Here is a 27877-nt window from a genome sequence, read left to right on the forward strand (position 1 = left end):
GTGTGTGGACAGAAGGAGGAGGGAATCCTGCATTCCATCTGTTCAAAGCAAATTGCTCAATGAATTATGCTTCTAGCGCTACATATAGAGAAAAATAATGGAAAAGAATAGTGATAGAGACCTAAACCGAAATTATTGTATTCAATGCCTGTGATGCCTTTGGTGCAAAAGTTACATGGCATTCTGTGGGAGGGCCCCTGGTGTTGCTCTTAGGCACGAGGTGTTCAGGTACCATTTCAGGAGAGCAGCCCGAGGTTGCTCTGTCTCAATGACAATAGTCCCGCAGCCAAGTGATCAACGAGAATCCCTTGGAGTGGTGATTCTGTTGGAGGTACTGGCTTTTCCAAAGTCAGGTGGCTTTGATGAGCAATTTTTGGGATAGACCATAGATGAAGGACCAGTTGAAGCAGGGAAGGGACTTTGCAGGGCATAGACTACCCTGCAATAATTCCTTGTAGCTCTCACAGCTTATAGGCAGCTAATATATTGCAGTCAGTATAATGTGTAATCTTAATGTGAGTGTCCTCACGTTTGTTGGTGCCTTCCTTCCAGAATATCTCAGCTGTCTGCAATCCTGGTAATGAGTTGCACCTGGGCATAATTTGTGAGGCCCCACCCCCCAGCTTTCCTTGCCTTCACAACCTGACCCCACAGCCTTTCTGCATTCCTCCAAGCCTCACCAGTGCAATCTCCATGTCTAAGGTTTGTCCATTCATTGTTCATTTCTCCCCTTTACCAAAACGTTTGCAATTTGTCCTTTTCCTCCAACAAAAGCATTTCATGTTATCTTCCCACTTTGGGTTTCCAAGATCTTCTATTTACCTCCAACTTTACTGAGCTGTTACTTTATCTTTTCTTCTCCGTTCCTTTCTTCCAGCTACCACCTATGCGTCTTCCATTCCTGGTGCCCTTCCCATCCTTCACCAAAGCCTCATTTTCTTCCTTTCCGTCCCGTCTCCCTCACTGCCCACCGTTCTGCCGTGTCCTTGCTCCCGGCTCGCTGTGCCCTCCCCGTGTTCCCAGCCCGGGGCCCGCCCTGCCCCGCGCCACGGGCGGCCTCTCCCGCGGGGCTGAGGTGACACCTGCGCGGGCAGGTGCGCGGGGCCGCCCTCCCGGCCGCTGCCCGGCGGCGCCTCGGCTCATGAATATTCGGGCCTCCCCTCGCCGTGACGTCGCCGCGGTCCCGGGGCGGGGGCCGGAGCCGCCCCGGTGCTGGCAGCGAGGGCGAATGACGGCGCGGCGGCAGCAGCCTCCGCCCGCCGCCTCGCCCCGCACACAGCCGCGGCTAGCAGCAGTCGCGCAGGGCCGGGGATGCGGAGGCGCCGCTGCTGCTGCTGGGGCCCGGCGGCGCTGCTGCTGCTGCCGCTGGGGCTGGGCAGCCTGCTCGCCGCCAAAGGCAGGTACCGGGGCGCGGGCCGGGGCGCGGCTGCCCGCGGACGGCCACCGAGCGCTGGGGCGGGGAGGAGCGGAGCGGGGCGACCCCTCGCCCTGCGCGGGGCTGAGCGGAGCCGCCGGGGCTGCCGGGCAGAGCCGCCGCTCCCCGCAGAGAGGGGCACAAAGTTTGGGAGGGCGGGGGCTCGGCGGGTCGGCAGCGGGTGCCCGCAGCTCGCCGGCCGCTACTTTGCCGGGGCGATGCGGGAGCGGCCGGGCCGGGCCGGGCGGGAGGTGCCGCTCCTGCGGGAGCCGCGGATCGGGCATGGGGTCAGGGCTGCGCCTCCGCACGCAGGGGCTGCGCCGAGGTGAGCGCGAGGAGAAGGCGCTGGAGTTGCCCGTGACACGGGGTGACCCCCGCCCGCCGCTCGCGGTGCCGCAGGTGTAGCGAGGGGCTCGCTGTTCCGCAGCGCTCCGGCCGCCCGCTCCCACCTCCCAGCCAGCCTTGCCCCTTCTAAAGGCTCTGGTCTCACAGGTGTCGGGGATTTCTTGCCTCTGCTTGCGTTCTTTTCCCTCGCATTGTTTCCATGCAGTTTAGGACTGGCTTTCAAGCCCCAAGTTTTAGAAACTTAGTTTTAAGAACTCTGTCTCAGTCTATTTTATATTATTTTCAAACGTTTCAGTTGCTCTTATTTTTTATATGGGGCTTTGCCGTTTATTTTATTTGTGAACATGTGTGTGAGACAGAAGAGAAAACTTCAGTGTTTGTTTGACGTTTGTTTTCCTAAGAAAACCGCAACCAACTGCTTGAGCCGTAACTTTATGAGGAAATTGATTTTTTCCAGCAAATGTTACTTGACTTCGTTTACATTTACGTGTATGAATAGCAGAAAGTGACTGTAGGAAATGGATTGTGCCTTCTGTTACTAACCGAATGTACCTTGGTGTCCTGGTGGAAATACAGTGTTTTCTGGGCAGGTTAACATCTAACACGCAACATTTTGATTGAGGGGAGTTATTTTCATCCTCTTTACTTTCTAATGTAATTCAAGGTAATTATCTCCTTTATAAGGATCTTTTCTTTAGATAAGGGTGTGAGCTTTTATTTCTTGGGAGATGTCTTTTAAACGCTGCCGGTAGTTCACCAGACGAAACGGGGTCGTTCTCTCATTGGGCTCTCCTGTGCCTTTCACCACTGGAGGGCTGCAGAGAACATTTTTGGAGAACAGTAGCCACGATCTGCCAGTACTTGGTGGCTAAAAATAGGCATTTTAGGGTTATTTATATTGATATTCAAGTGCTTTAAGTTTTTTTCATATTACTTTATAGATCTTTTTTCTTTAAATTGGATATTTTCAAAGACTATAATGCAGTACTAATAAATGAAGTAAGATATCTTGGCATTATATGCAGTTAATATTTGATATGCCTTTTTTTTCCCTCCACCTGATCGGTAGAGGAAAGAAAAAAAGGGTTCATTTCAGCAAGAACCTGGTGCTACTTTCTCCTTGCTCTCTGTTTTTCTACAGTAAGGAAGTTTTAAGTCAAAAGGCATTTTGTGGGTATCTCGTGGACACAATTGCAAAGCTTGGTACTGTAACCGTAATCTGGACTTGGGGCTTGAAGGTGCATTCTGGTTGGAGACACAGGTAGGATGTGGTGTGTACAAAACTCCTCTGGTGCCTTGAGCATCCTGTTGTATAGAGGATCAAAAAACCCAAAGATAATGATTTCAGTTCTCATCCTATCTCATCTACTTGGCTGTGCTCTGCTGCCTCTCATTTAAGAAACAAAACCAACCCCCCTCCACCCCCACTCCTTTTTCCCGCATGTTTTTGAGGATGGGGAGAAGGATTACAGGAACAGTTCTGGTTCTCACTTTTCACTCAGTAGAAAATAACAATTTCTTTCACTAAATATGTCCAGGCTGCAAAAATAATTTACTCTCAATAGAAAGGGTGATGCCCCCCGCGCCCCCCCCCCGCCCCTCAAAAAATAAAACAAAACAGCAAAAAACAAACCAAACCCCCCCCAAAAACCAGCCCTCTAAAGTTTTCCAAGGAAAAAGAAATATGAGCTAACATCAGAGTGTTTAGGAGGTGGTTAGTTAGAGAACTTAATGTGTGTATTAAATATGTACATACAATTTGTTAGCTTTGTAGCAGGTTGTTGACACTGAGATCTCTATCATAGGGTCCAGTAAAAATCACCATTTTGGACAGAAAAATGTTTTCTTTTTAAGTATTTTTAGATAGCTTTTTCAATAAGACAAAAGTGCACTCTCTGGATTAAAGTAATTGTGTTAATGATGTCTGAACTGTCTCTTGTGGTTTTCAGGTATGGAAAATAGAATATACTGAAGGATAAAGTTTTTTTCCCCCAACAAATTCAAAATTCATAGGTCCATGTGGTCATAAGCAGGGAGCAATACAACCTGCAGCACTTTTTGTTTCCACAAATCTCTGCATAAAGCTGATCTCTTAAATAATTTATTACCTTATTCTAGTATGTACTACTAAACTACTCAGTGAAGTCCTAAAAGAGCTTTCATATCCAAATTTCTTGTAAGACCCAATTAATCAACCTCTTAAGTTTCACTGTATTTGAACTTCATCATTACCATAAACAACATTTTAGTCTTAATTTTTAAGTACAGCTGAAAGCCTCTCAATGATCTGAATAACTAAGAATATTTGATTCCAATTAAATTAATTACATGGGCAAAACTTGAAGTCTTAGTCATTGTGGATGTTTCCAAATCAATGGAACATTCAGTCCCACTTGGCAGGTCTATGATGTGAATACATCAGATATGACTATCAGCAGCAGAGAAACAACTGACCCAGGGAGACAGAGCCAGCATCTTGTGTGGAAGAGAAGCCTTAAAGCCTGGGGGGAAGAAAGGGAAGGAAAAGCTTTGAGCACACACTAGACAGATCCTAGAGTCAGAAATTTTCTGCGTCATGCTGTTTTCTTGTATTTCTTTTTATAGTAAATAATAATGAAATACTTCTCATTATCAGTTCATAGGAGACATTAAGAAAAAAAAAGCCTTATTTTCAGCCTCATCCAAAATACATGAGAAGTAAGGTTTGGCAAGTGCTTAGGTCAGAAGCTGGGAGGTGAAGCAACTGTGCTTTCTTTTGCTGGTGCTTCCTGTAGCTCACCAATAAACCCCAATAAAGACATGTGAATGATTTCATCTTTCCCTTACTTTTCATCAATAAATTGAGTTAGGAACCTTTTTTTTTTCCCAGAGTGTTTTGATTGAAAAGCAGTTCATGAAAACTGACTCTTGTGTCTCACAGGATAAAAGATTTGTCTGATTATGAAGTCTGGGTGTCAAGATAATGAAATGATTCAGAGGTCTCAAAAGACAGAAGTCAGTATTTGATAACAGCTTTAGTATTCAGGTATTTCAGCCTAGAAGACTGACAACTATATTTAAATTATCATTATGAAGTTAGAGAATGCTTGCCAGTCATAATCATATTGTTACCAATTTTAATTGCATTACTTGGAAGGCTACCAAAACTGGGAACCTAAGAGCTTCCAAAGCATATTTTAATGGTAAGCAGTGTGTGTGCCACTTAAAGAACACCTTCCAAAGTGTGTCTTTTGTCATCACACATTAAGTGGCTTGTGAGCAGTCAGAATTTCATCCTTGTTTTTCCCCTTTGAAGCAATTGGTTTTGAACTCTGAGGGTTGTATCTGCATCTGGAAACACCTTCTCCTGGCCAAATTGCACACAGTTTGTGTGGACCTCAGTCTTTCTTTTCCACCTTTTAATGATTTGGAGGAGTGTGTGAAAGATGATTAGAAGCTCTCGGAGGAGTTGTCCCTTTGTTTTCATTATTTACTGCTTAACTGGAAAAAAGATACTGATGATCTGATATCCCTGTGCATCCATTAGGCATTAAAAAGCAGAGTGCGAATTACTGGTTGTATTAGGTGTAGCTGAGTGTGTGTTATGAAAAAAATTTTACTCCTAGGATTCCTGAAATTATAGTTTCATGGTACTGTTATTTAATACTCCTTAAAAATGACAGAGGGTGGATTTTCTCATACACAGATTTTCTCTGCCAGCTTGACAGGATGTTTTGGGAAAGTAATTTCAGAGGTCTAGCTTCAAGCGCAGTTCCTTTCCTTTGTGCCTTTATCCCTGGCCTCATCTTGGTCCCCATTTCGTCGTAGTTGTTTCAAAGTCTTTTGTTTTTTTTTTTTCATTTGTTTCCAAGAAGGTTCTGCTTCCAGAAGGTGGCAGAGAGCTTGCCTGTTTCCCATAGAGTGTGTGATTGGTGTAGCTAACACGTCATCTAGGGCAGAGAGCTTCCCTACTGTGAAATGAGTAATGGCAAAATGAATGAGAAAATACATTGTTTCTAGCAAAATAATTGCTGATGTCAAGTGTAGTTCCCTGTTGTCTATAGCCTGTTTTAGCAAATATGGCAAATATTCAAGTCCTGACATTCAAAATGTGTTTAATGTTGCTTAATGTTGTGTAAGTGTAATTTTAAAAGACACATTTAAAAGCCCAATAGCAGGGAGATTTGGCCTGGCTCAAACCTGTTTGTTTGGCTGTGGGGAAGACGATAAACTAAGTGTAGCTCTTCTCAGAGAACTTTATTTCCTTCCCTCTCTGGTATCCTTAAAAAAGAGCAGTTTGAAAATAACAGGTAGAAGGCATGTACCAAATGGGATCTTTGACTTATCTCTGGCTTTCCCAGTGATTGTGCTCAAATGGTGAGTCCTCAGTCTCTCAAATATCTTATTCCTTTTGATTTATGAAGCAGAAATTAACAGGAAAAAATAATCTTCAGTTGCAGTAATTTTAACAGAATAATTAGGACAAAGCAACAAAGTTAGGAGATACATTCCTTATTTGAGATTCAGCTGGACAGAAGTATTGAGGTTTGGATGTTGCACTGCAAGTAGAACCTGGACCAGCTGGAATTGCTTCCAGCAGAGAACAAGGGATATTGATGAGTCTAGAAAATGTGGCTTGACAATGCTGAAGCAGTTGTTGACTGAATGAAAAGGAATTGAGGAACATGGAAATGGTTTCCAGGTACATCAAAAGCTCCTGCAAAGCAGAGGATAAAATCATGTTCTCCATATTCCTGTGGGCAGGACAGAAAGTAAACAGAAACAGGAAACATTCTGGGTAGGCTTCAGGAGAAGCTGCTGTCATGATCTTTCAGTGCATTTAACTGGAGAGCTGTAAGACCAAAGTGGAACTTGGAATATTAGTGCATAGAGCGGACTAGACCTTTTGGTAGGGAGGAGAAGGCATGCAGTGACTTCCTAACATCGTCTCACGTCCTGGATTTCAAACTACCCAGTGTGTTTCTCTTTTCCCTGGGCACTTGCAGCTGGCCAAGGCAGGGATATTGGCTTCAGCTGTCCCTTGTTCTCCTATGGTTTGACTTTTACTGGGGTCTTCACCCAGCAACCCAGTGAATGGGGGTGGGTAAGACTTAAAAAACTGGCATAAGTGCCCAACACAGATTCTAGGGTTTTGTTATAGATTTAAAGACCATCCTGGTTTATTTAAGACTTGGTGCACTTCTTTTTGTTTCCACAAATGCAGGTTTTGAGTAGTACACTGGCAAGCCCATAATAAATCCTGTATTTGTACTTTTGGTATTTGCAGTTGAGGTAGAGAGGAGGGTGGAGAGGAATCTGAGTCTGTTAAACTTGAGAACTGGAGAACAGGTGAACCTAGTTTGAACAGTAGGAGCTAAAGTAATAAGTGTAAAATGAGAAAACAATTTGAAGAAGTGGGGAAAAGAAGCTTAATATCAAACTTCAGAAGAATTTTTAGATCAGAAAGAAAATATTTTCTGACTAAATTTAAAGTTTGTGCTTTGATGCCTTTAGTCTTTCATCTATGAATTTAGTATGTTGTCACGATTGGGAAAGGGTGTTTGTAAAATAAGTTAGAAGGAATTTTGCAAGAGACACTTGTGGCGTGATTTGAGGAGCTGTTAAATCTGTCACTGCACGTAGAGGCAGGATTACTTGTCTGCCACTTTGTGTTGTAATGTATTGAGTGCTTTCTGCAGCATCATACACTTCCCTGTGCTCCCAGTCAGTTCTTGCAGGAAAGTGTAGTGGGATGTCTGCTGTGTGATTTATGTAGTGAGCAGAAAATGTGGATGGAAAAGCACGTGTGTGTGTGCTCTGTGTTAGCTTTAAACAGAGTTATGTCTGTATCCATACAAATGTGCCTGCGTGCCTGCCTGGGGGGTGTAAGGAGTGGTACAAACCTGAAAGGAAACGTCATCATTCCTTCTGCATTCCGCGTCTCGTGAGACAGCAGTGCAAGACCGGAGTGTGCCAAGATCCTGGAATGGGATGTGTGGACTTGCTGAGTGTGCTCTGATACAATTTTCAGAGTAAACCCTGCAACAGAAGGATTTTCAACAGAAATAAAGACCCTGAGCCTTCATTTCCGTGTTGTTTGCATCTTCATGAACTCTGTTCATGTGACTTGGCTTCTTTCAAATGCCTGTGAAAACGGGGAGTGAGAACTCCTAGTTTCAGTTTTACATTAGTCGGTTAAATTCTTCCACTTCAAAGTGACTATTTCTGAACTCCGAGGGTTGTATCTGGATACACCTGCTCCTGGCCAAATTGCACACTTAAAAGTGACCTTAGTTTTCTTTAATTGGGTTTTAAACACCCAACAGCTGTATCGAGTTGGTGAGAGTTGTGCACCTCACAGGGAGGCTTTCAGCACAATCTACAGGATGCCTGTTTTGCTTTGTTTTATAAGCTGCAAATTTATTTTATCAAGTAGGTTAACGAGTTGAATGTAACTATTTAAAATGTGTGTTGATTTCTAAAGTGCACTTTAGGACAGTTCACTCTAAATGCCTTCCAATTCTTTGCTGTGTGTATTCCAATAAAAATGGATATGATGATTGCTTATAGGTGTAGAGTAAGGGAGTGAGTTATTAAGAGTAAGTTGTTAAAACATTATGCATTCTAATATGACATCAAAATTCAAGTGACTTCTTGATCAAATTAGCCCAAAGGCTCTGGATATGTGTCTCTAAATGCGTCAGTTAATTTGGTACTTGTTCTCAAAAACTGATATTAAAAAAAAAAGTAAGTTCTTAAGACACATTGAATATAAGTGGGTTTTACCCTCCCTGCCCTGAAATCCTGCATTATGTGGAAGATGGATGATTCTTAAAATCCGTCTTATAAGAAATGAATCGAGTTCGTGTAAATCTCTTGTGGTGCTTGGTGGTGAAGTATGCCTCATGCTGTTGGCTTTTTGGCATATGTTGGGAGTGTACAAGATGTTCAAGCCTGGCAGAAATTAAAGGGATTGTAAAAGTGGTTTGGGTTTTTTTGGGCCTTTATGGGGCTCAGTATCCTCAAGATACAGATAGAGTGTGAGTTGACCAATAGATTATTTAGGAGTATTGGGCTAGGAAAGATGATTTTTGCCTATTACCTAAAAGCAACTTTTGGAATAGAATAGAAGTGTATATGCTGAGTTACAATTCATTTTAATGTAGCTTCTCTCTGTATTGATTTTAAAGATGGCTCTGCATGATTTGCAGTTTCCCAGCAGTTAATGTTGTTATTTAGATGTTTGGTTTTTGTATGTGGAATCCTGACCCTCATTAAATCAATGTGAGATTTGCAGTGTATCTTGGTGGAATCAGAATTTCATCCTTTGTGTGTTTTCCTATAAATGTAAACAGTTATTTCAAAGCTTTTAATGTTGTTCTGCTAACAGTTGCCTTTATCCAAACAGGGGGAATGTTTCATTCAATCTCTTTCACCTTACAGCTTCCTGTGGTATAACTGCTTTCACTGAGTCAATAGAACAATTCTTGGGGGCTTTTGTTTGGTTGGTTTGTTGGTGGTGGTTTGTTTTTTTTTTTTTTTTTTTTTTTTTTTTGTTCTTTCCGAAGTGCTTTTTATTCAACTTAAAACTATTGAGTGAAGTGTTGCCCAAGATGGGTATCCTGCAGGTTTAAGTGGGGTTATTCTTCACTATGTTGTCTTTCAGAATACCTGTATTGGAGCAGTCTGTTTTGCTCATTGTCTGTATTCCAGCCCCATGATTCCTGTCTGTCACTGTTAAATGCTGTGAGTGTAGTAAAGTCAAGCAGTGCTGCACTTTCCCCAGGTTTCATTTGTACTCATTTTGTGGAGCTGTTTTTTGTTGCTGTTTTAAATCAGACCAATCACTTGAAGTTGCATATCCCAAATATGGATAATACTTGTCTGGTTTTCTATTAACAATTATTGAGAATGACATTTAATTTACTGCTGCTTTACTTTGCATGTCTTAGGACAATTAAAATGAGGTGGGGCACCTTTTATTTCATTTGATGAAAATTGCAAGATGTAAATACTAAGATTCTGCTTTTCTGATCAGCATTCATCTACCACTCATTTCCTAGCAGATTAGAGTAAGTAAAGTAGGTGAGAAAAATAAACTCTGCTTAATTTGGGACTGATTTCCTCATTCTTTTTTGACTCTTACTGAAATATGCACATGATTGTCAATACTGTGTATGTGTTTATATATGTACTGCATGTGTCTCTGATCGTCATCATCTTACAAGGACTTAATGACTTTTAAAACGTGGGTTTTTTCCTCCTTAAACTCCAAGCTTCTGAAATCAAGTGACTAAGAAAATGTAGTCTTTTATCCCCTAAAAAAACGATAAACTCTACCTCAAATGTGAGGGAGAAGCACAAAGGTTGTGCAGGTAAATCACAAAAATTAACAAACACAAAGGAAGTAATTAATGTTTCCCTCATAACTTGGTGGGTTGTTTTTGTCTTACACCTGGCTCTTGGAAATGCCATCAAAGTCTGACTGTAACTGGAAAGTATTACACCCCTTGCCTATACTGGGTTGCAAATTTGCAGTGACTGGGTTGAATTTCTTGGTTGTAAGAGGAGCTTGTAAAATATGGGTTGGTGGAACAAAGTTAAAATAATTTCTGAGGTCTCTCTCATGGTTTTCTGTGTGATAGATGATGTTGGTTTCTGAAATTTGGTTTGGAGTTAGTTTCACAAGGGCTACTAGCACAGGCCTATTTGTGACAGAATGCATTGGCAATAATGTTTGAGGTATTTCTGAAGAAACTGTACAGCAATCGTGTTTGAAGGATGATTTTTCCCTTTTTCTTATGAGAGCTACTTTAAAAATTCCTGAGCTATAGCTGAACAGATGGTATTTGCCATTACTGTCAGGCTTAGATCTTAAAAGTTCCTTTTTTCTTCCTTAGTTAACAGAATTTTAAATTTGTGTTGAAAAATGAAAGCTAGAAAGACGTTAAATGTCTGATTTATACTTAACTGCCTTAAAAAGTCAGCATTTTGATAGTGGTCTTTAAACCTGGCAAAGGTGGACTCAAATTCTTGATTTGGTGTCATAAAGGGAAAAGCACTGGCTACTGAAGCCAATTGTAATTGGTTTCTATCTTTTTCTTCCTCAAAAAAAGCATAAAGACTGTGTCTGTATAAATGATCAAAGTGCAATCATTTCAGTGTTTTGTTGAAGCAAAAAGCACAAGATGAGGCAGAGTTATTGAGATGAAATAATATGAAGAGAAATATTTTGAGGCTTATTTTGGGAAACTGATTTCCTTTTTTGTTCCTTCTGCACTCCTCCTTTAATGGTGGTCTTTGGTGTTGTGGGATCTATGGGCCTATTCTAATGACTGCAAAAATAATCGAGAAAAACATGTCTATTTTCAGTAGGCTTGTGTTACCATTCAGCTGTCCATCTAAATTTGTAGGGATTCACAAATCAAAAAGAACTGGAGCTGCTTGTGAAGATCAGCAAAAATATCTGAGAGAGAATATTTTTGGTGGAAACAACATGACCTCAAAAAAAGTCAGTCTGTTCATTGTATATTTGACTTTCTAATAATAAAAGATGTTAAGATATTTTGTCCAATATGTTCTTTTTTTATATAACTTAAATCTGTGTAGATTTGAATATAATTCTCACAGGTTTTAAAATGTCAGTCTTTGTAAATAAATAATAATTACTTCACACTAATTTGTAAGTTGCAGACTTCAATTTTTCTCTGCATGCTTCCAATGTTTATAAATACTTTTAAAGTCTGAGTACTTGAACGCCTTTTAAATCACTGTTGGCGCCTGCTTCTGTTGGGCTTTGTGGGCTGCAGGTCTGCCCTGAGTACAAGGTAACTCAGTGGTTATGTCTGGTAGGAAGCAGCATTTGGGGTGAATGAGGACCCAGCTGGCAACAAAATGTTCTGTGGCCAATTTCTGTGCTACACAAATGGCTCTCCATGTTTTGTGTTTTAAAGAACACTTCCTCCAACAGAAGTGCGCTGCCATAGCAGGTCACGTTGGGCACTTTGCCTTTCTGCAGGGGAGCATCCTTGGCTCGTGGAATGCACCCTGGCTGAGTGGGCAAGCAGGGAAACCTGGTGTTGGCATGGCTGCAGCCTGCACTGGTGTCTGCAGAACGCTTTCCTGGTGCCTGGGGGTGTGCAAACATATGGACAACATATACACGAGTGTTCAGGGAGGAGGGACTGGTGTGATGGAGAAGAGCAAGGGATAATCAAGGGCAATTCACTCCAAGAAAGGAATTGACTGTGCAACTGGAGGTGCCTTTATTTAGAAAGTACTTAATTTGAGATGTCTTAAAAGAGCTAGTTCCCTTATAAGTTCAGGGGAATATTTACTTCCCTCCCCCCCGCATTCTGCAAAATAAAAACTTGTCTTGTTTTCCAGTCTCAAAGAGTATATATTCTTTAATGTATAGTGGAATTTATTAGGGGATAAATCCTAAAATGCTGTAATGATTTCTTAAACTCTCCATTTGAACATGAGCTAAATCTGTGCATGGTTTAGCTTAACCTTCTTTGGAAAGACTTGAAGCTGAACAATATAAGTACTTTCTGTACAAAATGAGGCTGTGTACTTATTTTGTACAACAGAGAGCATTTAGTTACAGCAAGATCAACAGAAGAGGAAAAATAGTTTGGTATTTTGATAAGCAAAATGGTTGGCAGATCAAGTTCTGAGGTTTCTAAGGCTTCAGTTCTTTCAGCACTGCAGACCCTAACAGGGAAAGGAGCTCTGAGCCATGAGCCCTCTCCAAAGATTTCTGATTGATGGGAAAGCTTTGAAATTTTGTAAACTTTTGGGTATGTGGCCTTGACTGTATTTCAGGAATCAGTTCTCATTGAGACCACAAATTCTAAAAATAAATTAGGGCAAGGGAATAAGGTCTGTTATAGAAATTTAATTATAGACCAGCTTCTGTTTCTTTGGAAGCTAATAAAACCCAATATATTTTTGCAAGACTTGCCAATATTGGCAGATTAGTGGATTTAGTGAAACCTTGAGAATAGCTGAAGGGTAAACTGGGACATAGAAGGAAAATTAATTTTAGTCTGTATTTAAGTTCACCACTTTCTATACTAAAATACCTCCTACAAAGTGCTGACTGTAGCATAATTGTAAAGGATTTTTGAGATTTTTGAGTTTATCTTTGCAAAATGTTTCCTGGGTATCTTTTTGCAGATCTTGTCTAAACCAGTTCTTTTAGCCTGACTGCACATTAGAGAATTATCTTATATTTCACAGAAGCAATTACTCTGATATAATTTATGACCTCCTGACCTTTTCACTTTCCTGCTGCAATGATTATAATGATTGTGTTGAACAAAGGAGGAAATTGAAGGCCGAATACACGGGGGAGTTGAATCACCCGGGACCTGGAGAAGTCTGGTCTAATCTGTGGAAAGGGAGCTGATTGCAGTCTTTTCCTGTGTATAATGTGCAGATCTCTTTCTCAGCTATTGTTGCATGCACAGTAGGAGAAATTTGATGATGGAGAGGCGAGGCCAGCAAGGAAATGCACAGTGGTAACCTGTAGAAAAACAGCAACAGTGGGATGCTACTTATGAATTATTTTGCATTGTTCCTGGGCAGCACTAATAGCTATGTAAGTCCCTCCTCACATAGGGAGGAAAGGGATAGGAGCATGTGGGACATCATATGCTACTCTTGCTTTCCTTGCCTCATAAGAAATGTAGCACCTTCTAAGGCGCCAAAGGCTGGGGAACTGAAGGACTCTGTGGTTCCAGAAAAAGTGTTTTTCCTTGTTGACTTGTAATACTTCAGCTGGTTTCATGTTTGTTATTACAAGTTAAATTTCCAGTCTCAGATCTAAATGTAAGAACTTCCTAAACTTGGCAATATTTTCATGATGCATATCAGTTCATGCAGTGAGTCTGTCAAAATTCAGCACCCTGTGATCTCTTTGAGATCTGGAAAGGAGAAAGGAAATGAAATAGAACATGTATCCTTTCACATTCTTAGGCATGTAGAAATTAACGTCTTATAAGGGAGGGCTTTGCTCCTAACTCAATGCTTGTTGTTGCAGGAAGTTGATCTGAAATGTAGAACTGATCTGAAATGTAGAACTGATACTTTAATTTCTGTAGTAACAAGTGCTGTTACATTTGGTGTTCCCATCATTAAGTGGAACTGACTGCCACCAGCTTTGTATGACCCATCTGCAGGGTAACTTGCTTTGGCTGAACTTTGGAGTGCATGCAGCAAAACTTTGAGAGCGACTTCTGCCCTTCAAAGGGGAGGTTCTGCATAGACTTTCCAAGATACCTGGCTCAGAACAACAGTTGCAGCTACCTTGGGAGGATAATGAGCTCCCCTGTGGTCCTCATAAAAAATGGACTGCTGAAATTGCGCAAGAGCTGCAGCATCACGTGCTCATGCTGGTATTTTTTCTCCAAGATGTGTTTGATGGGGAGTGTACACAATCACTGCATTGCAGAAAGGGAATGGAGGTGTCATTGCCAGCTCATGGACCCAAATGGGTTCTGTAGGAGTGTGACCCTGAAACGTTGCTGCACTGTTCACTGCAGTGATGTAGCTGGAGACACTTTTGCTGCAGGGGAGCTTCCATGCACTATTTATTTTACAAAAACTGGAGAAAAAGCGTGTGCTTGTTTTACTGGAGTAGTAGTCTGAAGTATTCTTGTATTTCAGGGGTACATCAGCTCATGTGGAAATCAATGGATCACTCTCCTAACTATGGGAAAGTTGAGTCAGTTCATGTGTGCAGACCCTTGGTAATCTGCAAGTTTGCACACAGGAATTCAGAATGTGTGAGAGAAATTGTGTTGACCATGCTTCATAGCCTTTGTACAAAGTAATGTTCCACATTTTGTGACCTGAAATAGAAATATACTAGGTAGTATGCTTGAAAACCCAACAAAGCATGTGGCATCATGCTTCTTTGTGTTGGCAGAAATTATGGAGAAGATTTTCCAGTGATTGCAATACTTTGTCTGGGTATGTGTGTGATAAAGTGAGACTTCTGTGTGACCAGTAAAACACCTGACTGCTGCTGAGATTAATGTGTTCTGTTAACACTACAGACTTTGGGCAGGAGAAAAATAAAGAGTACTTTTGATTTTTAAATAAGTTTTCACCAGCTGCTGTCTGGGTTAACTTGATGTTACTTATGAATTGCTATCTATGCTGTATTTACCATGCAGCTGCAGATGTGTTATTTTCAAATACCACTGAACATAACATTCCAGGGGAAAATTTGCATCTTTTCTTCCTGTCTTTTATAGCAGGAATTACATCAGGTTTGACTATTCTTCCTCTGTATTCAGACCAGGCTTCAGTGTGACCAGTACCAGTGGTTTGGGTTTCTTTCTTTCTTTTTCATTCATAGTGGAGATACTGACTTTGTTTTTACTATACTAAGGCTATGAACTCCTTTTACATATGCTAATAGTTCACTTTTTCTGCTGTAATTCTTGAACAAACTGTCTTTTGTGAATTTGGGCTTGGTATTTCAAAAGTATCTAGGTATCAGAATCTTCTTCAAATTGTGGGAATTGTTCTGGAATGTAAACAGGTACCTTTGTATAACTAGTTCAAATTCCAGGAAAGTTCTCTGTGTTCTTTCTTTCCTTTGCCTTTATAATAAGGGCAAATAGATTTTAATTTTTTTTTGAGTTTTTAAGGGTGTTAATTTTTGGATAGGATAATACTGCTGAAGTGCTTCATTTGCATAACAAATTACTAGAATGCAGTATTGATTGCTATTCATGAGCACCAACATCCACTGAATAGCTTGGAAAGCTGATTAAAAGTTATAATTGCCTTTATTCCTCTTTCTCCTGTTAATGTTTCTCTTTCCTATCAAATTGTAAAGTTGGTTTTTGTCTTCAGTTTTTAAAAATAACCTATCTTTAGCACAGTCAAGAGACCTTTGCAGCCTAGTCTGGATTGGTCAGATGGAAAGTATGGGTAAATAGGCTGAAGTCTCCTGGGGCTTCTTGATACCTCTTTGTAAGTCAGGTAAGTTTAAAGAAAGAGTGTTTGCATATTTCATGGCCTCTTAAGATTAGAGTGCAAAATTTTAGTTTAAAAATTTTGGAGAACTAGAAAAGAACAAAAATGCTAATTTACTAAAAAAAAAAATATATATATAATTACATATGTCAATATGGTAAATCTCTTTAAAAATCTTGCCTTGAGCAGATGGCTACTGGACCAAGTGAGGTGGTTACTACTGGTGTGCTGACAAGTGTCTTTATTGCATGAATTTTAGCCACTGTTTAGTTTAACTCATGTTCTGCAGTGTGCACGAGAAGATGACAAAAATCATGACATTGACCCTGTTTCTGAAGTCTTTGAGATGAATACTGTGTGAGGCTGGGACAGTGTAGTACAAAGTCTTGCTTTTTGCTTGGGGCTCAGATTTTCCCAGTGTCTCTGGAAAATGCTGTTTAGCGCACCCAGACCTTCTGACCTTTTCTTTTTCTCAAGGTGCTGACAACCTGGGCAGGTTATCAACTTAACTGCAAGTCCTTGCAGTCAGGGAGATAACTCTTGAATCTGGAGTTCAGAAAAACTCAGCAAAGTATTTTGCACAGGACACCACTGTTGTCATTCCTAACTCATGCCAGTGAATTTTTGATTGCATCCTATGAGAAATATTTAATATTGTGGAGCAATTGGTAAGGATATTAAAACTAAATGGAATTTATTTAAATAGCTTTTGCAGGTAGAGAAAATATTATTAAAAGACTAAGAAGGCAGTTGATTTGCTCAATACTCTGAGCATAAGATGCATACTATTTGATGGATAGGGCTGTTTCTCAGCATGGTGGTTCTGAAGAGAAGGTGGATTTTCAAGTCTCGTCACCAATACATCTGAATGCAGCTGATAACAGGATAAAGTTCATTGCATGTGCTTTTTGCAGTTCCTTGTGTTGTACTCAAACTTCTCATTCAAAATCTGTGCCAGCAACTGAGGGAAATTACTTAGTCCAAGGTTAGGCTTATTTAGGTGTATATATTGCTGGTTAGAATTTACATTTATTTGTCAAGTAATCTGTAAAAACTCTACCCTAAAGAAGGATTTTTCATGCTGTTAGCTCTTTTTAAATGCATTTGGAGCACTGATTCATGAAAATGTTTCCCATTTTAAATTGACTTCTTGAAGAGAACTGTAATGTGACGTGAGCATTGAGCAGATTGTAAAAACTACTTTAAAAATATTGTGTATCCTTGCTACATGCCTTGTATTATTTATATGTACATACCCTGCATATTCTGAATAAATGATTGTATATGGAGTTCAACTGTTCCATTTCCATTTTAGGAGTAGATTTTATGGATCTGTAGAGCAATTGATTGATTAGCTTTAGGCCACTGTTTCTGTGAATGAGAATGGTGCATTTGTTAACTTCTTAAATATTAATTTGTAATTTTTGCAGGCAAGACCTGTAAACAGTTGAAGCACGGAAAATACAAATATGTTTTATGTATTTCTTAATGACTTGGTGAAAAGTCATGCTTTTTGACTTAAGTTTAATTCTGTCTTTTTGTTATAGAACACTTGTGGTTTGTTCTGTAATCAGATGGCTTTTTGGGATTGATATGCATCAGATTCTAATCCCGTTAATTATGCTAGCTAATGTATTTTCCTGGCTTTTTTTCTTCATTGAAGCCAACAGGGTGGCTTGTGAAGGAAGTTGGAAGTTTAGAGATCAAAACTGGGCTTTCAGTTGGGAAATCGTAGCAGTGCATATTCTGCAGATCAAGATTAGTGTCCAAGGCAGTACAAAACTATATGTTCTGTTTTTTTCAAGGAGCTTATAAACCCATATTCCACAGTGAGATGACTTTTTATTAGGATTTGCCTCAGAATGGGGCACTGGAAAGAAAGAAGGCTCTGGGCTAAGACATCACTCGTGAAACACCACAGATTTGCTCTTCTTGCTTCCTTCTTGGCTCTGTGAGATTCCATGGACAGGATTTGGCTTGAAGTTTATTTTTCTTTGCTGCTTATTCTTCATGAAAGAGGCGTGATGCATTTTTCTATTTTAAATGCTGCTCTTTGTTCACATTGAGCCACATTCTGTGATTATCAGCCTGTCTCCTGTTCTGTGCACCCACCTGTTCTGTGCTCCCATGCCAGATCTTTCCACTTTGTGTAGCTGAGTGAGGAACAAGGTGGAGTGCAAGGAAAGCAAGCAGTGCATGCTGTTTGTATGAGCCAGAACATGACTTTATGTGGCTCCTTTTGTTCTTGTGAATGGGCAAAATCATCTCTGAATTCTGTCATAAACCAGCTGGGTGGTGGTGGTAGAAGCACCATTGTCATTCACTATCAGCTCTGCTGTTAAAGCAAATGTGAAGCAAGTACCTTGGTTTTGAGTAGTCTGCTGAAAATGTTTCCCACTAAAACTTATGAAGAAAACATCTTCCACAGCCCAAATGCCCTATCCCAAAAGGTTTAGTTAGCTTGGAGGTACTCAGACTAGCTGGTTCTTTTCTTAATTTCAATTTTCTTTCCTCTTGCTATCTTACAATCTGTAGCTGTCCTCAATGGCACACACTTAATTCCCTTGGAAGTGCAGTAACTCAACTGCATTTCTATCCAGGATGTGGAGACTGTGGCAGCAATACTGGCACCGTGGGCTTTTAAGTCCCAGGTTATGGTTCTTTCCATCCTTTCCCTCAAGGTTTTGTACTATTTCTGAGAAACAGTTTGCAATTTTTTCAATGCTTTGGTTGCTTGGCTTGTGGTGGGGCTTTTTTGTTTGTTTTTTTGTGGTTTGTTGTTTTGTTTTGTTGGGTTTGGGTTTTTTTCCCCCCCTTTGCTGACTCTAGTAGCTTTTAAAGAATTCTGTTCCCCTTGCATTATGTTTTCTTGAAACTGTTAGCTATGATAAAGCTGATTTATTTATTTGGTCTCCTCAAGAACACAGTGTGTGTAGCTTGAATCCTGTCCTGGGCCAGAGCTGGCTGTTCTGTCCACCAGCACCTGGGAGTTAATGGTACCAGTTGCAGCCTTCCTGCAGTGGTCTCTAGAGCCAGTGCCTCTTCGCAACCTTAGACAAAGCTGGGGCTGAAAGTTGTGTTTGCTGTCTGTTCAAGGATTTGAGTGGCACCTTGGCTTGTTGTGCTCCACGTGGTCCAAAGGATGGAGCTTCTCCTGGAGCAGGTGTTTGTGCAGCTTCTGTGTTTCAGGGCTGAGGATGCTCTTGGTCTGTGTTCAGCAAAGCAAAGGGCCTCTGTCAGCTACCTCAGTGTCATAGCAACCGCTGGATGATGCAGCAAGGTACGTATGCTCTGTCTGTGACCAGAACTGGGGAGGAAGCTGATAATTAGGGCAATCAACAGGGCAGTCCTATGTGTGAATGATTTCCCAGATCCTGAGAGTGGTGCATTCAGCACTGTGTTGTTCTCTCCAGGCTCATGCATCTTTCTGCTTTGCAGGATTTTTTTAGGAAGATTATTCATTATTATAAGCATCCCCACACCATCTGAGAAATGTGAGGTTTTTTGGGTTAGGCTCTGATACCAATAGTTGCACTTTGTTCCTTAAACTAAATTACAGTATGAGTGTGTGTTTCAAGGATAATTGAAAAACATGGTGAATCCTGCTGGTAATGACTGATTGGTGAGTTGCAGATGCAGTGTACATCAAGCTGGCATTCTTTCATGTTTGCCTGTTATCCTCTTACAGTGTCATTAAGATGTGTGAGCCTTCGTGGCACAGCAGGGCCCGTTTGGTGACAGGGATGCCTTGTCATAACTGAGGCAGGAATACACAGGTTACCATGCAGTGATTATGCCCTGGCTGGAAACTGTTGTTCAGGGCTTTAAAAATATTTTTATTAGGGTGTTGCTAGTTTTCCTATCACCCCAATTTATTTTTAAGTTTTTCCTCTGGCAAAAGCACTAAAGGAGCCTCAGAAAACAGAGATGGGAGAAAAGCTTGCAGGCTAATTTTTTTTTTTTTCCCCAGGCAGAACATTTGTCTCTTATCTCTGCTTTCCATTTGTGTAGGTTTTTAGTTTAGCATTTCTAGCTACTGTAAAATAAGGATGTTATTTTTAATAGGTATGAAATTATAGATAACAATGTTTTGAAAGGGGGGAAAAAACCACCCACCAAACCCCCAAAGCAACCCTAATTGTAATACAGATGCTATTTATATTTGCATTTGGTGTATTTAGGCATAACAGCCAGACTCTTGGCCTTGATTCTGGATGAAACATAGTTTTATTTTACTTTATTGGCTAGGGAAAGTTAAGAATTGTTTGTTTGGGTTTTTTTATTCTTCTCCTTAAAAATTCTGTATGAATTAGGTTGTAGACTGCATAAAGTGTGTAACTACTCTTATTGATTTTTCTCACTAATGGAATAATGGTCATCTCTCTTCTTAGCTGGTCTCCTGAGATGCTGTAGGTCACACAGTAACATAATAAAATCAAACACAGACACATTATTTGTTAAACTATACACCATGAATAGAAAATGAGGTCTGAAGTGACTCTTTGGTCTCTCTTGTATTTTATTTTACTGCTGACTTTGTTCTTGTGGTTTTTGTGGGTTTTTTAAAATATCATGAAATATTAATAAAGAAAAAGCAGTAAGTGACAAACTACTGCTCAGATGTTATATTAGGAGTAGCTGACAGATAAAAGATTAATTATAATCTAGTTGTTTGCATCCATGTACAAAAAAAAGGGAATCAGAAAAATGTCTCCAATATTTTTACCTCCCTTTGTCCTTTTGTGAAATCAAGATTAGTGGGAAACATTTCATAAGGTGAAAAAGGGGACCTAAGATGATGTGCGAGCCATTTAAGAAATAATTTCTTACATTCATTTTTTTACTTCATAAAATTCAAGGGGGAATAATAAAGCCGTGAGTGTAGCAACAGGGACTCCTCCTTATTTGAGAAAAGATCTCAGAACAGAATTAAGACAAAGCTTTATTGGTATTCATAAGAAAAAAATTTAGTCAATTAATATTTTTAATAATTTAGAAGTTTTTCCCCATCTTGGCTGTTCATTCTTGTCAAAGTGTATTATAAATGTCATTTGAAAATAAATCTCTTATAATGTGATGCAGCTTTACCTTGCAGGAGAAAGCATCTCTCAGCAGCACATTCTTTCATGGTTTCTTTGTCTAAGTCTGTGAACAGACCTTTTTTTACCTTAGATTCCAGCTCATATCACTGATTGCTCTCTTTGTAGGTTCTCCTGTGCCACTTAATGTGCATTCATTTCAAGGACACAATGAAGAAGGCTATGGTTGTTTTCAGACTTATACAGGGCATCTCTTTTATCCTACATCCTTTAATAGCAGCAGAATCTTTTTCCATTTAGACAATTATTCTGCAGTCAGAATGCTACTGCTGAACTTAACTTTCATTAGCTAGGAACAGATAGTACTAAAAAAAAAAGCCAAGGTAATTTTGAAGAACCTTCTGATACTATAAATGTAATCAAGACTGGCAGTGGTTTAACCAATGGGTGTCATGTTTACATGGGCCTTCTTTTAGATGACTTTTAAAATGGTTTGATGGAGTCTGGTAAGAGCTTCCGGTATTTCTGACAGTTTTCTATCAAGTCAGTGTCATCACAGTTCAAATAGCTACTCAAGAAGAGGCCTAAATTGTAACAAAAAATCAAAGTCAGCCAACTTGAACACAGTATATAATAAAAAGAGAAAGCTGCCGTTCCTCTTTCCAGTTGTTTGCCCATAGTTCCCCCTTCATTTTAGGGCCTGTAAAATGGGCTAGTTTTGATTAAACTGGCTGTGGTGTGGTTTTGTTGGTTTTTTATTGCAGTCAGCAAAGAAGTTTTACTGCTGAGCAAATTAGTCATTTGCACAAGTATGAAAAAGCAAATTCAGTTAAAAAAAATTTACAGGCGCTAGTGCTGGGCTAGAATTAGATTCACTCTCAGACACCAGCACGAGGTAATAAGGCTGTGGTGATACTCAACAGCAACTGAATGTTTAATCAACAAAACTTCCGGTCTGAGCATTAATATAAATGCAGTGAGAAGTCTGTTGCTCTTAAATGTAAAGATCTGAATCAAAGAGTGCATTTAATCTGTGGAAAAGATGCTTTTTCCTCTGGAAAAAAAAAAAAAAAAATTGCTTTGCGAAGATTCCAATTCCCTGTTTTTGCTGCTTCACGTGTTTGTAGCTGTGGAACAAGAAGCTGGGGGGGTTCACAATGGTGTTGTCCCTGCTGGATGTAAAAACAATTTGTGTGGCAGAGAGGAATATGGGTCAGTACTTGTTCTCTTGGCAGTCACTGTAGCTATTCCTTGAAGAGATCCTGGACAGGTTAATTCTCGATAGCTCTCTTGCTCTCCTGGTGTCCCTGTTCCAACCCTGTTAACATGAAGCTGTACACTTGCACTGCATTTGGGGTTGCTTTCAGGTGAGTTTTGTGGGATGGCTTTCCTGTGAATCTCCTCTTACCATTGTCCTTTTCTCACCATGCCAGAGGTGCTTTCAGTGTTGGGAGGGCAGTCTGTGAGCGCTGTGACCTTGTCATGCGAGCTCCCTTTGCTGGTCATGACTGGCCATACCTCAGTGTTGCTATAGCACCTGTATGTTCCCTTTGCACATTTTACAGAATATATTTTCTGTTTATTCTTTCAGCAGTCTAATTGTACTTACTATGCAAGGGATCTTCCTTTCCTCATTTCACATGTCTGGTAAAAATATTGCATGAGGCTCTTTTTGCGCTTGCTGCGAGAGTGTGCATTGTTGATCTGGGTGTTGTCAGGGTTTTCCAAGCAGCTCTGTGGAGTTGCACATCATATCACCTGGGGCCTTCTGTAAGTATAAGGATCAAACACAGGTATTTCTTCATCTGGCCATGATCCTGAAGGGAGGATGGAAGTAATATTCCATTGATTTCTGCCTGGGCAGCTCTGTCTTTCACATGCTGACATTGCTCATTGCCTGAGAATTTGTAGTGACACCTGGAGTTTGATGCAGATATTGATGTTAATGCAGCAGCTTCCGAGGCATAATTAGGATGATAAATGGGATAATTCCATGGTTGGATTCTTCTGCCACACACTGTGCCATGGAGCTGAAGCTTAGCTTGTAGCCCACTGGGAGGTGAAGCATTGCTGTTGACTGAACGCAGTGTGAAATGTTCAGTCAGTGTTCAAGTCTGAATAATGCTTTTAATAAAAGTAAATGTCTTTGGTAATCAATATCCCTGTGTAATTGTTTAGCTGCTTTCCCAATATGAATCTGTGTACTTTAGGTGCTCTTTTGCTTAACAAGCTGTAGTCAGTGAACCGTTTCTTGCAGTGTGAGAGGTGTTTGAGGAGGGGTGGGAGCAGAGGCAACTGCAATTGAGTTTTGACAAATAGAAGCTTTAGTAATAAGAGCAAAGCACAAGATATCAGGTGAATCTCTCCCTAAATTGTGAAAATCTTAGTGCCTTAGTGAATATATACTATCTCACTTAGATTGAAAATTGGTGTTGATACTGTTAAGCTTTTACCGTCTTTTGGAATTTGATGGTATAATTTAAAACTGCAGCTGTTGTTTGCCTCATGTCAGAGTGAAAAAGATTAATCTTCATTTGTATCTTGCCCTGCAATTATCTAGAGGTACTGTGTGCCCTATATTATATAATCTGATACAGTAGAGATTACTTGTAGTTTTCATTCAAGCAAAACTTGCAGTTTCTGAAGGGAGAGTTTAATTTCAGGAAGAATGTTTTTCATGAATCAGAACAGAAAGTTCTGTATCAGAAATGATCCTCAATTTCATGCCAGTAGTTCAAGCACTGATGTAAAATAGCAACAGAATGTCATTGTCCTCTGTGTGGAGATGAGCTAAGGTGTAAATACAAAGTATGCAGGAGTGCAAAGATACTAAAGATAGTAGAAAAGAGAAATGAAATTTGTGGGAGTGTTTCATAATGGGAAGGAAAAAAAGAATTTGCTCTCTCCACTGAGAGTATTTCCACTCTTTAGCTAGCCCAGATGAATTGCAATTGAATTTAAATAGTTTAAGTAGAATAGGCAATGTCTGGGCAGAGGCCTATTGTATGTCTGTGGTTTCTCTGTTTTTATATTCATTTCTTGGTGCTCAGGCCTTCTGCATATGCCAATCTTAGTTCAATAAACTTTAAATTTCCTCGTTGTTTCTCATGGGATTATTTATGCTTTTGGCTGGTCCTTGTGCAGCACCCGACACAGCTGGGTCTTCATTCTTCCAAAACACATTTTTCTGGCAGTGGCATTAAATAATTATTCCTACTACTTGTTCTCTGCAGCTGTGAACCAGTATTGCCAAATAGTGTTGATGCAGTTGTGCTCTTGATGCTGATGTCTATAAAGGGAGAATTAAGGAATCCAAGTCCATGAAATGAACAGTGAAGGTAAGATGCGTTCAGCTGGTGCTAATGACAGTGTGGGTGCAATCCCTGCATGGGCCATTCATGTGAGAGTTGGACTCCGTGATCCTTGTGGTTTTCTTCCAACTCAGAATAGTCTGTGAAATCAGACACAGCTCTTCTGTGGAATCAGAATATTTACTGGGAGAAAGTACAAATGTTTAACTCACTGGAAAACTTCCTTACTGATTTCGTCACTGATTGTTACACAGTTACCAAGATTTTGACGAAGTGGATATTAGTAATTACAGCTTTAAGATTAAAATCAGGAACATGGATGTTGTGGTTGTACATGGATACACAGCCAAAGGAAAACATATGACTATCTTTTGAACGTCTGGAAAATTCAGAGTAAAACTGTTGCTGTCTAAGATTTTTGTTAGACCTGGTTTGCTAATCCAAACTAACTGTTTGGTTTTTTTTGTACCAAACAATTTATTTATTTTTATTGTAAAAAGTAATTTCAGCATCTTTCAGGAATCAAAATTTAATTTTGGTATTGAAGCAGGGTCTGCAGATTTCCAGTTTGCTTCTGAAAAGCTGTACATACACATCAGCTTGTAAGTCAGAACATAAATAGATTTCTACACAAATACTGAGGACATTGAGGTGCTTTGCAGACTTGCAGTTTTTCATAATGTCAAATTTTATTTAGTATTATGGGACTTTACAGAAGCTTAGGTGGCAGCTACAATGTGAGAGACATTCTTTGGAGACATAAAGAAGTTCATAAAATCTTAAACTAATTTGGTTATTTCAGGGTTTCTCCTTCTGTCTCATGGTTCTCCTTTTCTTATTGGTGAACTGGCATGAGCTGCTCTTTCCCTCCCGTGGTCAGACAGTTGTTGGAAAGGGTGAACATTGTTAAAACCTTGCTAAAACAGAGTAGAAGGGTAACCATAAAAGACTTAAAATTTAATAATCGCCAAATAAAATGTTCATGAAATTAAATACTCTTTCTAATCATGTGAAATAATGCAGGCCATCTGTGGTCAGCTGTAGTAGGAAAAGCCCTCAGAAAGTATTGAGAAGCAATTAATTAACTTTAAGGACTAAGTGATTTCTTTGAATTTTGATCCAGCTATTCATGCTTTATCTCTGCTTTTCGAGTAGAACAGTACTTCTTTCTGAGGATTAATTAATAATAGTCCATGGTAGGTCCATATAACCCATTGACTGGAGTTCTTTTGACCTCTTGGGCAATGTATTGATCTGAAATGACTTTGCCATGATGTGATCAAAAGGAATAAAAGAACATAAGAATTGAAGTTAACAAAAGCTCTACAGAGTTATTGTAATGTGAACGGAGCAAAGCTTTACGTCTGAAAACATCAAGGTAAGGTTTTATTCCAGTGAAGAGTGACTGTCTTGTCTTTTCAGGTCAATCTAAGCTTTTGGAAGTTTTTGCCCAAGGTTTACTTTAATTTTTTAGTATCTTGGAGTGGAGAGAGAATGGAAATAGTTTAGCAGTTCTGTTACATACATTGCCATGTCCTCTTTCAGATGTAATCTCATAGAAGTTTACTTTTACAGTAGATTTATGTACATGTGTGCACACCATCAGCACTTCTATTCTGAAATTAATTGATGCAGATGCTGTTGCAGTCATCTGGGGTGGCTTTGAGCACAATTCTTTAGCACTCATGTGTCTTGCATGTACACATGCTGTGTGTGGTCATACATAGCTGTGCATGTGAAAAGTATAGCTAGGTATTTATACCTATTTTCCTTGCTGAAGGATTATTCTTTATTACTCCAGTGTATCATGAGTAAATAAGTTTAGATAGGGTAGAAGGCTTTTTAACCAATTCATCAGTGGAATTAACTAATTTTACATGAAGAAGAAATCAACTCTTGCAGTGAAAAAGGGTTATAACAGAGGAAAAGTGTAACTCTTAGCTCTCAATTTTTATGTAAAATCTGTTATTACTTTCCAATGGTCAGTGTAGCATATTCCTCTACATGTAGTGTTACAGGACCAAATGGGTGCTTTTCTCAGCGGTTAAATTCCTCCATGGCAAAACAGTGTCCTGGTAAAAGGTCAATGATTATTTGAATTCCTTTTTTCTGAGGATGGAGTTGAATGTGTGCTAATCTAATTTGAAAGGTTTAACTCCTAGTGTTTGAGCCTGAAGTGCAGGCCTGGCAGTGCAGCAGTGAATGTGCTGATACACCAGTGTTTGACTGGTCTGGTGCTGCAGGCTGCAACAGTCACTGCCTGCTGGGCTGGGTGCTGGATGCTTGTTGGATTTGCCCATGGAATCCAGGATTTCTGAAGTGAGGCAGTCTGTCCAGCTGAGAACTATAGTGTTGTATTCAGTGTTGCTCTCCTGCCTTTCTACTGGCTCTTATTGCAGATCCTGGAATTACTGTCTTGCCTGCTGAGCTTTTTGCAGCCAAAACTGCATGTGGCATGCAGTCCTAGGCAGCACACTGTAGCAGGGACCCATTTTATGAACTTGAGCTGTCTAGAAATTTTAATGTCTTTAAGCTATTTCTCTAATCAATATTTATAAAGAGAGGAAGGCTCATCTAGAGAAGATGGAACAAATTATTCTTTTTGACAGCTAAAGTAAGTAGAGTTGGATCCTGGCTTAAGTCTAGATTATGAAATAGTGAGTTTGAAAAATTTTGAATTTTCCCAGTATGTTACTGCTGCAGAAACAACTGGTTAGGTTTTCGGTAATTAATTATTCAGATTGATTTTTTTCTGAGAGGGAAGGAGAACTTAGCTCACATGCACTGCTTGTTTATAATTTATTATCAAGAGCTAACAAACTGAAGCGCTCTAGGTAAAATATTGCGTGAGGGAACATGTGAATTGCAATGTGGAAATATTTTCATATAATGTTGATAGGTATTTTCTTTAAATGAGAAAAATTTCAGTTTATTTCAGCTTTGGTGGCATAAGAAGATAACTTGATACAGAACATTCATTTACCACCAGAAATGATCTTTGGGAAGAGAAGTGAATGTCACATTTTGTAAAGTGCTGCTGTTTGTGCTACATCTGGTACTGCTGTCAGTGGTGAAATTAACTCTTTCTCATTCTTTCATGAGAGGAAACTAAGTTTTTTGACCTTGATTTGCAATATAAGAGCAGCACGAGTGACCTAAATTGGAAAGACATGGTTTTGACCTTTAAAGCCACATGAAGGAATTTGTGACTGCAGCTTTGATAGCTGAGCTGAATAAATAACTGCAGGTATGAGAGACTGCAGCATTCCCTGCAAAGAAGGGGCAGAAGGAACCTGTTCAAAGACTGGAGTGAGTGTTTGAGATCACTCCAGCAGGAGAAGAGCCTGTGGGCCAACACCACTGTTCTGACCTCCCAGTCTATTGACAAGCAGTCCATATAATTTTTTGCTGTTTTATTTTCTGTATTCTATCAACAGTTTTAAGTGTTAAGAGTATAATTTACAAACCTTGACTGTTGTAATTGCTTTGCAGGACAGGAGACAGAAATAAGCCTTCAAAGTGCTTGTGGCTTTTTGACAGAATTCATTTTGACAGTCATTAAGGCAGAGTCATGGTCTCTTGCTGAAAAGATACCAGTGGAAATTATTTCTGTAATTTAGATTAAAATTTTAAAACTTAAATTCTTTTAAATTCATTCTTTCAACTTAAGAATATTCTTAAGAATCTGATGACATTGTCCATAAGGGGCTGAACACAGGATATATCAGCACTGTTAGTTTGGGTATATTGAACCTGTCACACCACTGCAACTCATGAAGGGGCTATAACCAGGT

At 39.8% G+C, this 27877-nt stretch overlaps 1 protein-coding gene across 1 annotated transcript in view; it reads left to right on the plus strand.

Moving 5' to 3' along the window:
- Positions 1-1311: 1311 nt before the first annotated feature.
- CLSTN2 (calsyntenin 2) overlaps positions 1312-27877 on the plus strand; it is a gene marked incomplete at its 5' end in the record, with an annotated part of 313171 nt that continues 286605 nt past the window's right edge. Inside the window, one exon of the mRNA XM_082288258.1 lies at positions 1312-1396. Coding sequence (XP_082144384.1) covers positions 1312-1396 — 85 coding nt within the window. The remainder of the gene's footprint in view (positions 1397-27877) is intronic.

Source organism: Coloeus monedula (genome assembly GCF_965178545.1).
Source record: "Coloeus monedula genome assembly, chromosome: 10".
In the NCBI taxonomy this organism is placed as follows: domain Eukaryota; kingdom Metazoa; phylum Chordata; class Aves; order Passeriformes; family Corvidae; genus Coloeus; species Coloeus monedula.